Genomic DNA, 16,117 nt, shown 5'->3' on the forward strand with positions numbered 1-16,117 from the left:
ATATCACCGGACTCAGCACTTTCTATCTCATTATTCCGCGCGGGGTCCAAGCTAATCACCCTCAACCCTTGCTCTTCGATATGTCTTTTGATAAGCTGGTCTAGTCTTCGGCAGAAGATAGACAGCTCAGTTTTAGAGTTCGATATTGTACCTCTTGGAGGCCGGGCCTCGGCCGGCTTCTCTTTTCATTACAGTTCATTCACCACTACATTCATTTTGTGTTGTGTTTTTCCACCCTTACACCCACGATATGTACGTTTTAGAGAACGTTACAGTATGAATACGGCCCTAATACACGGATTCGTTTGTTACCAGATGAAGTTTGTCGCAGTGCTGACGGCGGCTGTGTGGCTCAGCCTTCACGCTCGAGTTGACAGCGTATTCTACATCGAGATCGCGGGAGATAAGGAGCCAGAACAGGCAAACCCGAACGAATCGGCTTTGCAAACACAACAGGAACAGGGAGACAACGATGGAGGAGGATCATGTCGAAGTCTCAGAGCACCCGGTCAAAAGCCACTAAAAGGCGGAATGTATATGTGTGAACACGTGAGCAAAACTGCAGAGGTACGTTAGTACGTTAATACGGTACGTTAGGAGTTCGTTATGTTACTTCTGTGCAGGACCTCGAGCTTTCTTGTCCATGTGTGTACTCATGAGTTTAATGTCAAGAACTATCCAACTAACTATCCTTTTGCCGGCCAGGTTGGCCCAGTGGTCAGCGCGTCTAACTCTAGGTCAATGGGTCCCGGGTTTGAATCCCGATGGTGGCGTCTAATTTTCGCGGAATTGACGAGTAGATCCGCTGAAACAGTCTCCTCGGCCCTAATCTCTGAATATTGGAAAAAAAAAACCTGGAGCATGGAGATTCCACGATGTCTACGGACAATAAACATAGTCTAAAGATGGCTGAAGGTGCTGGACACGAAGCCATTAAACCAGCAGGGAAAAGAAGGGGAAAAAATATCCTCTTGACGCTGAACCGTCTTATTACCTGTGGACCGTCAAGCTTCGTCTGCTCTTAATTTTAATTTGCATTGAACATTTTTCAAGCGCTGAGCCGATGGGCAGGCGCTTCTTGTTCTCGTTTTTCCTCTGGAGTTCTTCTATAGAAGAGCACTCGAGCAATTAAACGGCTCGCCATCTCAACAAAACATGGCCGACGAGATTCTTAGAATTTTCTTTTTACTAGCTTATAATACCCCCTCAAACGTTGTTATATATAAATTAGCGGATGAAATAAATAACATTCCCAAAGTTTTTTTTGCTGGGATGTTCGTATTATGTCTGAAAATCCACGTATTAAGTTCTTTTTATCCGAACTTTCTGCCACCGGAGATGACTTTTTCTGAACCTGTTAAAATTCCCCTCCAAATGACACAGCTATTGCGTTACTGTCAGAGATGGAAAGTGAAATTTCATGAGGCTCGAATAAATTTCACAAAAGTTGAAATTTATTAATTTATTTTTTTAGAATTATTGATTAACCCCTTGTAGGTTTGAAAGCGTTTCACATGGTCTTTCTATTGATGCTGCAGTAATATGCTCAGTGGCGTGGCGTGAATTGCGATTTATCGATTGTTACGTCATTTAAACCAATGGTAGAGAATCGATTATTAAGGTGTTCGCTGCGAACACCCTGTTTATCGATCCTTTCCCATAGGTTTAAATGGCATAACAATCGATATATCGCAATTCACGCCACGCCACTGAATATGCTACTCTACTGAAGGTGCCAGACACAAGAAGGGGGCAAAGAGGGGAGTTTAGAGAGAAAAACCCTAACCTGATCTCTAAACTAAACGAAAAAATTTGCAACGCGCGAACGTTTTAGGCTTGGGGTAAAAAAATTCAAAATTTAGAATCACTGTTTCCGAGCGTTTCTTAGCCCCCTGAATGTATCCCCAAAAGTTTCGATAAATTTCATGCGTGAAATTTCACTCGAGGAAATTTCATGAAATTTTCCATCTCTGGTTACTGTTGCCGTAGTATCCCCTGCAATAGAAATTGAACTGCTGAGCGCTTCTCTGTACCTACGTATTGGAGCTTTCCCCTTGTTTTTCCGTTGATGGAAGAAAACGCACCTCCGCGCCCGCGAGCCGCGGACCGAACAGGTAGGACAAACCGGGATTGTAAATACCATGGAAGTGGTCTTTGTCGAAGGAAGCACTCTAGAAATTACGTCGTATTACGTTATTTGCGTTTAAAACTCTATCTAGTTGTCCAGATTCGAAATTAAGTTATTGGGCAGCCTCTCCCGAGCTCGGATTTTTCCTTTTTTTTTATGAAAAGACCCAATACAAATCTAGGAATTGATAGAAACCCCCTATTATACCGCTCAACGAGGGTTCTGTCCTTCAAATTAAACCAATTTTTTTTATTCCTAGGAGCTTAAGAAGTCCAAAAATGCCCATATTAACTTCAGGAAAATTGTCAGGTGCTCAGGACGCCGCCATTTTGAATTTTTCAAAATTGAGAAATCCCACGATTAGATTTTTGCAAATATCTCATCAACGGTTCATCACACAAAGAAAAAACAACAAAAGCAGCAGAAAGAACATAAAATCTCCTACCGAAATCACTCTCCCCTGTTTTTTCTAGCTTAATGGTCGTAAAATCGACGTTTTTTTCAAAAATTAGCGAAAAAAGGAACATTTTTGCTGACTTTCGGAGAAACTTTGCTTCATATCCCCTGCCACAATTATCTGAGAAAAAAACTGATATGCTCATTGAAAAGAGCGTAAAATTTACATCAAGCAAACATATGTCAATAGTTCCTAAACTTGATTTTATCCAGTGAAACAACAGTTAATTAACTCCGCACTTAAATTGAGATTTTGACGACCATCTCCTTTAAAATGAAGAAAATAAAGAAGAAAAAAACCTAAAAACGTGTGGCCAAAACTTTGTGTAACAAGGTGGTAAAATAGTGCCAGGCCTACACTATTAAGGAAGGGGGAACAAAGCCAAAAAGTTCAAAAATGTTCAATCAGAGCCAAAAATTTTGAGCTCTAATGAGGATTAGTACAAAACTAATGGGAGAGAGCGTTCCAGTCAGGCAGTTTGCATTGGAATATTGAGTTGAGATCACCTCGAGAGATCTATAATTTTGGGTCTTTTTATACCTCATCAGTAGATCACACTCGTCGGTGAACTCAACTGGAAATCTTGTAAAATCCAAAATGGCATCAAAGCACATTAGTTCAAAATACAAGTTTTGTACTGCAAGACGGTAAGTTTCGTACTGGTAATCATCAGAGCTCAAAATTTTTGACCCTGATTGAAACTTTTGAAATTTTTGGCTTTTGATCTCACTGATGAGTGTGATCTACTGATGAGATATAAAAAGAACCAAAATTATAGATCTCTCGATGTGACCTCAACTCAATATTCCAATGCAAACTGCCTGACCTAAACACTCTCCCCCATCAGTTTTGTACTGATCCTCATTAGAGCTCAAAATTATCGGCTCTGATTGAACTTTTTTGAACTTTTTGGCTTTGTCCCCCCCCCCCCTAATAGTGTGGGCCCGGCACTATTTTACAACCTTGTTACACAGTTTTGATCATGGGCATTTTCGGACTTCTTTAGCACCTAGGAATAAAAAAAAAAATGGTTTGGTTCGAAGAACAAACCAACACCGGGAATTTGTTGTGCTGTGTGCTGTGTGTTGTGCACAGACCTTAGTATCAGAACCACAGAAGGAAAAGATAAAGCTTATGTGCGAAAGTTAAAATTTTTATAAAATGCATGCATACGAAAGTGTTAAAAGTGAACATTTGTATATAACCATTATATAAAAAAAAATCATAATTTTCGTGAGCTTTTCGCAAACATACTAAAAAATCTTCTAATTCACGAAATGCTCACGAAAATGATGACCATTTTTTCAATAAAATAGTTACATGAAAATGTTCACTTCTATCACTTTCGTGTTCATGCATAATATAAAAAAACTAAAAAATTCCTTATCTAGGTTTTATCATTTTTCATAGATTATGGTCAGGTCTGAACTTTGTTTTTTTTTATATAAGCGTCACGCGTTTTTTATATAAAACTACCATTTATATAAAAGAAATGTTTTTTCATACTTTTTTTGGAAAAACAAAAATTTGTTCTGCTACTAGGGGATGACGGAATGTAGGACATGGAACGGTCAAAGACTCTAAGTAAAATTGACAGAAGTGGTGTCATAGATATTATTAATTTTGTTGATTTGATTATAAAATGATTTGCATGTATGAAATTTAGGATAAACGTATGTTCATGGCCCATGTAATCATACATTAACAAGTTTTGGATTGGGTACCACCTAGGGAGAGGCGACGGGGACGTTCCTTGAAGAGATGAAGCACAGTGGATCGAGTCAATTAACGCGGTCGGACTAACAAATTTTGACTAAAACTGCAAATTTTGATGTTTATTTCGTCATATTTTACATTTTAAGAGGAGCTGTTGCGTACATTTAGCAACAATCAGAACTATTGAATAACTATTCAACTTCATAATAATAATTACCTTCATAATGATGCTAAGAACACGAGAACTTTATTTACTACGGTTTTTATAAAGCATATATAAGTCCAGAATGTTGTTGCCACCACGGAGACATAAATGGTTGAAGCTTAAAAGCTTTAACAAGCTCCCCCCCCCCCCTTGAGGTTGCCTCAACTTTCAATTTTAAAGTTCATTTAAATTTTAACATTTTTTTTTTAACTTGATAATTTGTAAATTTGACAATTTCATATAAAATTTTGATAAGTAATCTTTATAAAATGTAGACTATTTTAAAATTTAATTTTCCGTTTTTAAGTCTGGGAATGCGCTTAGCTCTGATATAGCGCGTATCAGTATGCCACTGGGCGCTTCTAAAATCACAGTGTGGCATAGGCCATCGGCGTTTTTGCACATTTTTTTAACTCTTGCCATTTGCCAGTATAAAGGCGGAGTATTTTTATCTTTTATTAACACTAATTCTCCAATCTCTGGTGTTTTTTGTTCCTTAAACCATTTATTGGATACTTGAAGGTTTTGTAAATATTCTGAACTCCATTTTTGCCAGAACTGTTTTGAAGCTTTGTTTATTTCATTCCATCTAATGTGTAAACTATCTTCTTTCCTTTTTTCCGAAATATGAACATCTGAGAGATTAATTAGAGGTCTTCCAACTAGGAAATGGCCTGGTGTTAGTGCTCCAAAATCTTCTGGATTATTGTCAGATAGAGGTACTAGAGGTCGGGAATTTAATATTGCTTCTATTTGAGTGGTGATTGTAATAAATTCTTCGAGGGAGAAGGTCGTTTCATATGCCATTTTTCTGAAGTGAAATTTAAACCTTTTTATTGCTGATTCCCACAAACCACCGTGATGAGGGCATAACGGAGGTGAGAAATTCCATTTGATTGAGCGATTTTGGATGTACATAGATAGGTCTTTATTTTCTACTATTTGCTGAAACGCTCTGCGTAGATGAGCGTCTGCTGATACGAACGTTTTTGCGTTATCTGAATATATTGAGTGCGGTATCCCTCTGCGAGAGACGAATCTTTTCAATGCAGCTAGAAAAGATTCAACGGTCAGTGACGACACTACTTCTACATGTATCGCCTTCGTTGAGTCCAGAAGCTTAAAAGCTTTAACAGGTGCTATTACAGACAATTTTACGAGTAAACGAATGAAACAACTTTTAGAGCTACAAAGTTCTGTATAAACGGAGTTATGAGCGTTTAAAGTCTCCAAATTTGTCCGACCTCTCCTTTTGAATCGATCCACTGTGTGGCGACAGGGCTTTGGCGAAGAGATGTCAAGGTGTAGTTGCTCTACAACCTCCAGGAAGATAGGCATTATGTGGCGTTTGGGAATCGCACAACGCCAGAGTTAAGCGAATATAAATAAATATTACTATATAATCATAATTTTTGGAACTTCTTGGCTTTGTTTTCCCCGCGAAATGGTGTGGACCTAGCACCATATCTCCACCTTGTTATATACATGTTTATATATGTACACATGTCTTCACATGTAAAAATATATGCAATCTTTTAGTATATCCGCTTACTAAATAATTTCGTGTTGTGCATTACTTCCAGATGAGGTGCGAGGAACCATCGCCAACGGTGAAGTCTGAGATAAACTACAATGCCAACTTCTTCGTCGTCAGCAGACCTCAAATCGTTGGTAGTTATACCCTTTATATCAACGGTGAGCAACTTAAATCACTCCCAGATATCATGATGGTTGGGTTTTCGGTAACTGGGTCTATGGATTATCCAATGTTTGCTCCAGACAGGACCTGCTATTCGAAGCAGGAAATCGTGAACGCCGATCCTTTTCGTAACTTCCTTCCGAGTGATGTCAACCAACGAAAGCATCTTACGGACTTCTTCTGCTGCACCAATCCAAAATCGTGCATTTTTAAAGATCCTATTAATGCCATCGACAACTACTTTCCGGTCATCCGAGATATCCTGCAAAAATGCATTGCTGAAGATAAAAAACCACCACCATCGAAAAGAGAATTGCAGAGCTGGAAATCTCAGAAAGGTTCAGAATCTCAGAAGCCGGCCTCAGCACCATCATCAAAGTTAGCGAAGGTGAGAAATAAACAAAAATTAGTTGTGCTTGTTTTTGTAAAAAGAGACAGAAGCCATTTAGAAAAAAAGCCATTGAAAATGGGAATGTCTCCTACTTGGAGTTAGGATACGAACGTCTTATACGGGTTGAGACCTTCAAAGGGCACTTTCCTAGAAGTTTCCGGTCCTTTTTGTTTTTTGACCCTATCGAAGAATGGGCGTTACTTAATATTTATAAAAGGGTAAAATGCCAATTTAAAAGAGTCTTTACTGAATATATGAGCGCAATGCAGCCGTGAGTAGTTTAAGCTAGAGTCCCTTTATACCCAGAGTTAAGACAACTCGATTATCAGCTGACTGGCAGCCGGCCTTGGCTGGCCATGGAGGCACAAACGAGTGCACCCAAACGAACGATATTGAGGGATAAGGATAAGGAATCCTGCTATGTCTGTCATCCCAAAACAACAACATCAACAAAATTGATCAATTATACCGAAAATGAGATTGGTTTGTGAATAATTTCTTAATCTGTTTTCATTTTGGACCAATGGAAATAACAATTTACTCTTGATAAACCACAATTAGGTAATATTTTCATTATTTTTGTTCACATTCGAGTCACCGCCATCTTGGTGCACTCGTTTGCGACTCCATGAGCGAGAACCAGTCAGAATTGGATTTTTTTTTAGGCCACTTTCAGCCCAACCAAAAGTGAGTCGTCGTAACTCTGGGTATAAAGGGACTCTAGTTTATGCAAAAAATGCTTAACAAACACCACGAGATAATGTGTAATTTTAAGTGTTCAATTATAAGTGTCCACTTCAAAATTTTTCGCAGATCACGGTTCGTTGCAACAAATTTTACTAAAAAGAACTATCCATTTTACATACTTATTTATTTTTAAGCGCGGTATGCATATATCGTGCTTCATTTAGTTGCCTGACTCCGCGGCTGATACTTGATGAATGCTCCATTGCATCTTGGGTTATTTTTAAAGCCTCCCCGTGGCGGGAACGTAGTTGTATTTTGTATTTTCTCATCGTGATAATTAATCGTGGAGACCGTTCAGAGTGCTGGTAACAATTTTTTTAATTAATGCCGAGAACAAAGGAATCTATTATGACCCTTTATGTCCTGTTAAAGCTCTTTGATATTTACGTAGCCACCAATTTGCTTAGAGCAGATCGCTGTTTGAAATTTCCTTATCGGTTACACGTGCAAGCTGCGAGGCCTTGTAACAGAGATTCCGATTGGCTGTCATTTCGGCAGGCAGTTAAGGACAAGATACACTAGCAAGTTACCAAGTGTCCAGCGATCCACCAATCATTGCTATGACCGTGAGACCCTAATCGTTGACTTCTCCGTCATCTTCTCCTCCTTCACGGCGACACATCATTCTTGCACCCCGTATCTCGGCTTTTATAGCAAAGATTTTTGTTAAACCGGTTACCAGAGAGTACATTTCGACGAGAAACTCGAATTTTCAGTCACTTTTTCAAAATTCGCAAATCCAAGATGGCGGATGTGGTCTAAAATGCTGTCTTAGCTCCTATTCCATCGATTTTCGTAAAACTTTGTACCAGGAGGTATTTTTCGACAAGCAATCCGAGTTTTTAGTCCAATCCTCGAAATTCTCAAATCCAAGATTGTGGATGAGGCTCAAATTGCTGTTTTCGCTTCTGAAATTGATCAATTCATTTTTGTTAAACTTGGTCCCGTTGTCTCAAGTAGCCTAAGAGTTGTGCTTAAAATCTCTCATTGGGTCAGATTAATGTTCAATTTTATTTGCAGCTGACCGCAAGTTAACCAAACGCAAGCTGTGACGACAGAGGTTGCTTTGAACTACGAAAAATATCGATAAATTTGAACCGATTTTTTTGAATTTTTTTGTCTATATCTTGCGTTTCCGTGATAGTAATGTTGAAGACAGGAGAAACTTTACACCATCGTCAATAAATTTTACTTAGCATCTATTATTTGGGATATCATTTCATTTTATGCGACGAATGTTTATATTTTTAGCTTGGCAGCTCATATTTGCATGGAAACGTTTTTGGCAGGATAAATATAACTCACAATTAATTTAAGGCGTTTCTATAATTCGTTCAGTGACTAAAAACCAGGATAGGTATGCCTGAATGTGACTATGCAGATATATGCTTACGGCACGGTCTTCCAACACCATGTGTTGGATTTACCTAGCTTGTTTAGGTTTGTTTGGATTCTACTCCTTTACTTCCTAAAAGTCTACAACTATCTACAGACACATAACGAATAAAATAGTTTATTCTTTTTATTTGGCGCTAGTTATGAAAACTTTTTTCATGCTCTCAAAGAAAACCAGAGTTTACGTAAATCTAATTGTAAACCATAACGATTTTAGTAGACTTCTTAATCAATTACCATATTAGGCCATAGTGTAAACAACGTGTAACGGCTAAACTGAAGCGCAGATATCGCGGTTGCCTTCTAATTGCATACCGCAGAGACTGTTACGGTGACATTCAGTGTGCGACTCAACTCCAGTAGAACTTCGTTTTTCCAGTAGAACCAGTAGAAATCCTTTTTTCTTGTGAGCGGAAAATTCGAAATTATGCCTCGAAGCTCGTTAATATGTTTGTTACGAAATATTTTCAATGATTCTCTTCGAATAAAAATAAAACGCGCGAATCGTATTATACGTTTATCACGTATGAGAAAATGTGTCACTCGCTAGCTCCGCGAATTCTTTACTCAGAAATTGGTCATTCGAGCACTATTCGTGTTTTGGAGACTCCCAAGAAAAATGGTAGTACTTATTATGAAAATGGGGGTTTGATACTAGATATTGTGCCACATTGTTCATAAACAAATAATTGAATTAGGGTGTGCGGGGTGGGCAGTATTGTAAGATTGTGCATTAAAATATGAATTGGATGGGGTAAGGGGGTTGGTGGTGTTACAATATTGTGCAGGGCAAATGTGGATCGATGTATAGAGCTGCAGAGTATTGCATATAGCCCCTTCTATCCAAGGATTATATCCACGTCTGGGGGTGATACCACACTCTGATTTTGATTTTTTTGTGTAAAATTGTGCATGAAAAATGTTGCCCCTTCAAGTCACGGGTAACACCGCTTTCCGGTCTAGGATTTTGCTCGTCAAATTGTGCCTTGAAAATACAGCTTAAAATCGGAGGGTGTGAAGAGAATGATATTAGAGCGCCCAGTGGTGAGGCGAGAATGATCGATATTTTTTGCCCGCTGTTTTTAGTGTTGCCGCAGAACGAGATACGCATTTCTGCACTTAAGCTCGAGATACGCGAAAAAATTTCTACGATTTTAGGTCACTTGCCGATTTTCTTCGATTATAATCTCTTGCTGGCGGATGGACGATATCTCGAACGACACGTTTAACCCTAGTCTGCCTGAGCCTCTGAACCAACGAGAAAGCCTGAGCGGGGTCAATTTGACCCCAGCTGAAAATCAATTAGTTAGCTATGTTTTTTTCATGTTTTTAGTTAATATCAGTGCACTAACCTTACAGGCCTTAACCATAAAGCATATCTAAGTTTTAAAAAACATGGCGCAGGGTATGCAACCATTTTATCATACACATGTTGCCATGTTGTTCTCAGCATGAGAAAAAAAATCATAGGGCTACTAAATACTGAAAACGAAAAAAGTCTGAAAAATTTTGCTTGTTTTATAAGTTTCTGGAAAAAATTAAAAAGAGAAAAATGAATAGGTACACCTTCAAAGTAAGCGTTTGTGATGCTAAATGGGAAAATATATGTTATAAGGATATCTGACCCCGCTCAGGCTTTCTAGGGGTACTCGTGAATTTGTTGATCTCTCATGCACCTTTTTTTTTCCTTCCTTCAAAATCGTGTTCCTAGATGTTTTTGTAGAGCTATTTGTGAAGGACAAAAAATTTCGTGCATACCACGAGAAATAGCAGAGTTGAAACTCCCGTGGGGTCAATCTGACCCCACTCAGGCAGACTAGGGTTAAGCAGCTAACTAAAAACTGTCAAAAATCGAGATACGTACTTCTGCACTTTCACCATCAATATAAGACTATGACACGCCTTATCAACACATTGTGTTGGAGTTCACTACTTGTCTTCCGTTTTGGTTTCGTCCGAGTTTCACGCCTACTGACCAGTGCAAATGTGTTTCTACCTCCTGACTGATCAGACCAAGGTGGAAGAAACCATGGATGTCAACTGCGGTAACGTCGTGAACCGAATTTTTCAAAGCGCGTTATCTCGGTTAATATTGATAGCAGAGAGTTGCTGTTTGAACAGATCTTATTATTTCTAGTTTTCTACACAAGAACAAAGCACAAAAACACGATTCTGGAACCAGCGCAACGGACCCATTAGGTTGCTGATCTTAATTGACGCCTCTTTGTTTTTCAGTCAAAGTCATATGTCACCGGCTTACTCAGTAGATGGAATGTAAGGAGAACCGGGAAACCAATGGGATCAATGAGGGGATTCTCAAATATTGGCAATGTCATAACACGACAGGGCTCAGGGAACTCGTACACATCGGATTCAGATTCGGAAAATGACAACACTTCTCCGAATAGATCAAGGTCGAACAGTCCGTCAAGATCTAATTCACAATCTAGGGGCTCGTCTCCGGGTCGGCAGCTGAAGGTGGAGGGAGATGATCCGAGCAGGAACTTGATGGAGCAATACGAGGCGGCAGAAAGAGATCTCGACGATGTCATGAAAATAATGCTCAACCGACTCATTGACCCGTGTGTACTCATGGATGAAATGAGAAGAGACAATGAGCGAAAAAAAGTTCTAAAGAAAACTTGCCAGACTTACTGCGAATTCTTGGGAGTCGCGACAGGTAGGCTGACGACGAGAGGTACCTTGAAATTGGCAATTGATTTTATCAAAGGTAGGCCGAAGCATTTGGTGACATGCAAGAAATTCGACCACGGGGAATGTGTCAAAAAGGAGAAAAGCAACAACTATTTTTGTAAATGTCACAAGAAAGATAAAAGGGGTCGATTGGATTCCGGGAGAAGGATGGTTCTTTGTGACAACCATCTCAGAAATTTCCTTACCCCCATATCGATGTGCAAGTAAAAAAAAAAAAATGTTTAAGGAGAGTGAAATTTCATGAATGCCCAAGAAATCTCGCCCAAGTTAGAAATTTTATTTCATCTTAGGCCGGCATTATTAATGTTTGAAGTATTCTCCATCATTTATTTTTAATTATCTTTTGATTTAGGGCTACGTAAATCAACGGCTTCAATTTCTCGTAGTTTCCCTACGTTTTTGAAGTATGAAGAAGAATGTTCTAAAGGTTTACAGGACCCATTTAGGCAGCCCATGTCCAATGTACGTTAATGATAAAATGCGTAGTAAACATCTTTAGAATTAAGATCTCCCTCATTCAAAGTCAGTTTTGAATTTATAATTTGTAGCAAATATAACTAAATAAACCATATAAAGTTAATAAGTACACGGAAAAAATAACTTCGTGCATGGGACCCGAAGTTGAGATCATGTGGATCTCTGAAGTTTTCGGATCACGCATCCATAAACTTGAGGTACAGCTGCCGAAGTTCGGGTCGGACAGCTGAAGTACTCAGGTATGTACCGGATAATTCAGATGTGTGACCCGAACCCTTCGGTATGTAGTTAAGTACTTCAGATGTCTGACCCGAACTTCGGCAGCTGGACTTCAAGTTTTCAGATGCGAGACCCGAAAACTTCAGAGATCCATATGACCTCAACTTCGAGTCCTCTCCACGAGGTTCTTTTCTCCGTGTATGAATTATGTTTTAATAATACAAAATTTGAAAAATGCCACTGAATGCAACTTTCAATAATTTGTGAACATTTGCTAAAATTTCATATGACTTCAGTGACATGTTTTATTTAAAGATTAGCTGACTCCCGTTTAGAATAGATGAAAACACCATCTATGTAAGCACAGTGAATACCTTACCAAGAAAAAATTTTTCTCTGCAGTCAAAGCTATAATTCGAAAAACACGTCATCTCCTTTCCCGTATTCTCAGGATTTTGTAGCTCGCATCCACTTTTTCGACTGATTTTTGAAGCAAATTTTTCAACATTTTGTGTTCCTGAGAAAACGGATCTGAATTGGGAATTTATTAAATTAAAAACAAAATTTGAATATTAAAATAAGGTTTCTTATACCGTAAAAGAAAGTTTCAGTACTTTTAAAATCATAGTAGGGAATAAAACTAAAATTAAGAATAAAATAAGTTTTCGTAGTATAATCAATATTATCAAAGCCAAACTTACGAAGAAGAAACCTATGGATCAATAAAAATATGAATGCTTATAAGATGTTAGGATCCAAAAATATAAAAATACGAAACTCTTATGGTTAATCTTTAAAAATGTAAGTAGTTGTTTGAATAAATAATTGAAAGTCACACAATAAATTAACCAATTAGCAACTTTTAGGTCTCAAAAGTAAAAAAAAAACCCACCAAATCAAATGCGTGAACCATTAAAAACTCAGCAAACACACCATAAAAATAACCTAAGATGTTTTCAGTAGACATTTTCTGCCTTTAAGTTATTGTCAATCTTCGGAAGCTGAGGATATTAATAATTATGAAAAGTAATTCGACTAAAAAATAGTAAGTCAATATTAATTTATCAGTAAAGCTTATGATTTTTTCATTAATTCAAATGCCACGGGAAAATATGCCACTCTATTTAATGTTTTCAACTGATCCACAGCTGCGGCTGAAAGTGTGGGTCGTGCATATATAAGGGTGTATAGAGTGTATCAGTGATCGTCTTCTGTAGTTAAGTGAAAACTTTTTTTCCACATAAATAAGTGATAAGACATATTCAATCGTCATTTTTTAAGTGAAACACACTAGAGGCAGACCCGGCAATTTGGCAACACCGGATTCCCCTCCACTTAAACCCACGTTAAATAATCGATTCTCGTTGGAACACCTGGCCCCTATAAGAATCGATACATTTCCATAGGTTTAAATGGAGAAAAAGCAATGTTGCCTTTTTGCTGGATCCGCTAATGAAACACACATGACGAAAGTTCTGAGAAAATACGAGCAAGCCTAGGTGATAAGAGCATAGTTGTCACTTTCTTTGCTGTTTGGTCTGCCTTCTGAAACCTGAATCATTCCAGTGGCGTGGTGTAAATTGCGATATATCGATTGTTATGCCATTTAAACCTATGGTAAAGAATCGATTATTAAGGCGTTCGCTGCGAACACCCTATTTATCGATCCTTTTCCATAGGTTTAAATGACAGATCATTCGATACATCGCAAAGCACGCCACCGCACTGAATCATTCGTGGCAGGAGCAAGGAAGACAGATTCCATGTCATTTTCTCCTCTTTGGTTTAATAATGGTTGAATCCTGATTTTTCGCAGCTTTTTCATAGCTGAGGAGATAGACGGAACATCAGTCACAACGGTGCCTATTTTTCATTTGTTATATTTTGTATACCTTAATTTTTTGAGGTTTGACACCATTCACTGTCGAAATTGCATGCACCATTATTTTTACCCACAACATTTCACTTCTAATTATATGGAAACAAAAAACATAACTTGTGTCTAATTTACAGCATTATATAGTAATTTACTTTGAAAAAGAAAGTTATAATGCGCCCCAGCTTATATGTTTTGTATTGCATGATAGCTCCGATGGTTTTAAAAAGATGAGATTAAAGATCACACTAAGTCCAAAGAAAAGCATACGGCAGGATAAAATAAAACAATGGGTAAAAAGCGGCAACAATATTAAACCATTAAAAACTCTGGACATTTTAAGCTGTCGTAGGCTCATTTCCAGCTACAAAAACCATCATACATACGAGTCATCAATACGAGTCGCTTTTACAGCGCTCTTTGGCGCTTTACGACGCCTAATCGCCACAAAGCTCGGTCTTCCCACAGGTCATCAGGGCACAAAAACCAACAAAACCAAAAACATCAAAATACAAAAACATACAACCAAAAACATACAAAAACCATCAAAATTTAAGAAAAATTGAGTGGTGTTTTGATCCCAGTTGCCGCTCAACCTCTGGATTTCAGTAGAAAAACAAAGGGAAAAAATATGAAACACGGTTAATTACACAATAAATAAATAAATAAAATAAAATAAAATAAAAACCGAGCGAGGTAACGCAGTCGTCACCCATGCACCAACAAAATTGAAAAGGTAGGTAGTCAACCCCTGCTCCTCTACATCTGCTCGCAAAATCTGTGCAAATGACAGACGACACTTCATGATGCCACTCTCTATCGCTGAAATACATACATACATCAAGCGCAGCCTCGCGCTCTGCGACGCCCAATCGCCATTGCCCCCTATCCTCCCAGAGATCATCAGGCAATTATTGACACTTCCTGCACTCCCTGTTGCCAACCCTTCTCAGGATTCGTCGCCTGCCGGGAGGCACCCAATCGGAAACCTGCTTGGGCAACCGATCGTCTGCCACCCTTCGCACATGTCCATACCAGACCAACTGCATGGGCCTGATATCGTGAACGATGTCATTCTCCACACCCATTCTCTCGCGCACTTTTAAATTGCGGATAGGCTCTCTCCTTGAGATGCCAGCAGACCTCCGCCAAAAGTCCATCTGAGTTGCCCTAAGCATGTCTTCAGTCCTATCGTCAGTGTCTATCGTTGAAATAAATTTGCAAAAGTTGGGGGCTGCATATCACTAATTTTATCAGCCATGAAAAGATGCCCCAATAAGTATACGCCTGTCAACTGTTTAATTTCGCGGGCAGATGTGTTGGAACAGGGGCAGGGGTTACCTACCCCTCCCTTTATTTTTGTTACATGCGCGAGACAAAATACAATTTGAACGTGAGCCGAATTCGTTGGGAGTAACGAAAAAAATATGCCCTATGCTGCCGTGCTACAAGGGAGAACGCCGCGCCGTATGAACATTCGAGAGTTGCCAAATTTCCCTTGATAAAACATGGATTTTTGACGACATTCCTGCACAGATTTCTTTGAAATTCTCTGATGTATCAGATAAAATTGCGTACAAAGTTGTCTGAAAATTTTGAAGGAAAATATTCACAATTTTCCCAATGAATTTGGTTTTTATCGAAGGAAACTTGGCAACGTCTGAAGGCTCATACGGCGTTTCTCCTTAGCAAGGCAGTACGCACATCTGCAAATCGAACGGTGCCGAACTTTGGAAAATTAACGAAAAGAATTACGAAGTCGCGACAAACGTAGATACTGCATGCCCATGTCGCTGATGTATATTACAATGTACCAGGATTACAATCTTTATTTTAAAAAAACTATATGGTTCATTTGGTGTGCATTTTATTATTGCGGCTTCATCAAGTTTACCAAATCACAACATTATTTTTTTCACCTCGGTATCCGTACTCAAAACATTGCAATTGATTTTTAATTACCGACAAAACAAGAACGGTAGAGCATAGCAGATTTATTTTCCTTTCTTCAAATTCAGCACTGTCTTTCACCAGAACATCAAATTCTCTTGTGTTTGGGGTTTGCTGCCGAAATGTTGTGAATGTTGCTCAG

The 16,117-nt window shown here is 38.6% G+C and overlaps 1 protein-coding gene across 1 annotated transcript; it reads left to right on the forward strand.

Annotated features, from left to right (window-relative positions):
- Positions 1-290: 290 nt before the first annotated feature.
- On the forward strand, positions 291-12,665 carry LOC109036917 (uncharacterized). The gene is made up of 3 exons (XM_019051337.2): positions 291-567; positions 6,090-6,593; positions 10,974-12,665. The coding sequence occupies exons 1-3, from the start codon at positions 316-318 to the stop codon at positions 11,658-11,660; spliced, it is 1,443 nt and encodes a 480-aa protein (XP_018906882.2). The 5' UTR covers positions 291-315; the 3' UTR covers positions 11,661-12,665.
- Positions 12,666-16,117: the final 3,452 nt, after the last annotated feature.

Source organism: Bemisia tabaci, chromosome 10 (assembly GCF_918797505.1).
Source record: "Bemisia tabaci chromosome 10, PGI_BMITA_v3".
Taxonomy (NCBI): domain Eukaryota; kingdom Metazoa; phylum Arthropoda; class Insecta; order Hemiptera; family Aleyrodidae; genus Bemisia; species Bemisia tabaci.

Excerpts from the sequence above, each read along its gene's own strand:
- LOC109036917 (XM_019051337.2), top strand. The coding sequence starts at position 316 with ATGAAGTTTGTCGCAGTGCTGACGGCGGCTGTGTGGCTCAGCCTTCAC. Across the intron at positions 568-6,089 it reads ACGTGAGCAAAACTGCAGAG|ATGAGGTGCGAGGAACCATC; the intron begins GTACGTTAGTAC and ends CATTACTTCCAG. Across the intron at positions 6,594-10,973 it reads CATCATCAAAGTTAGCGAAG|TCAAAGTCATATGTCACCGG; the intron begins GTGAGAAATAAA and ends TTTGTTTTTCAG.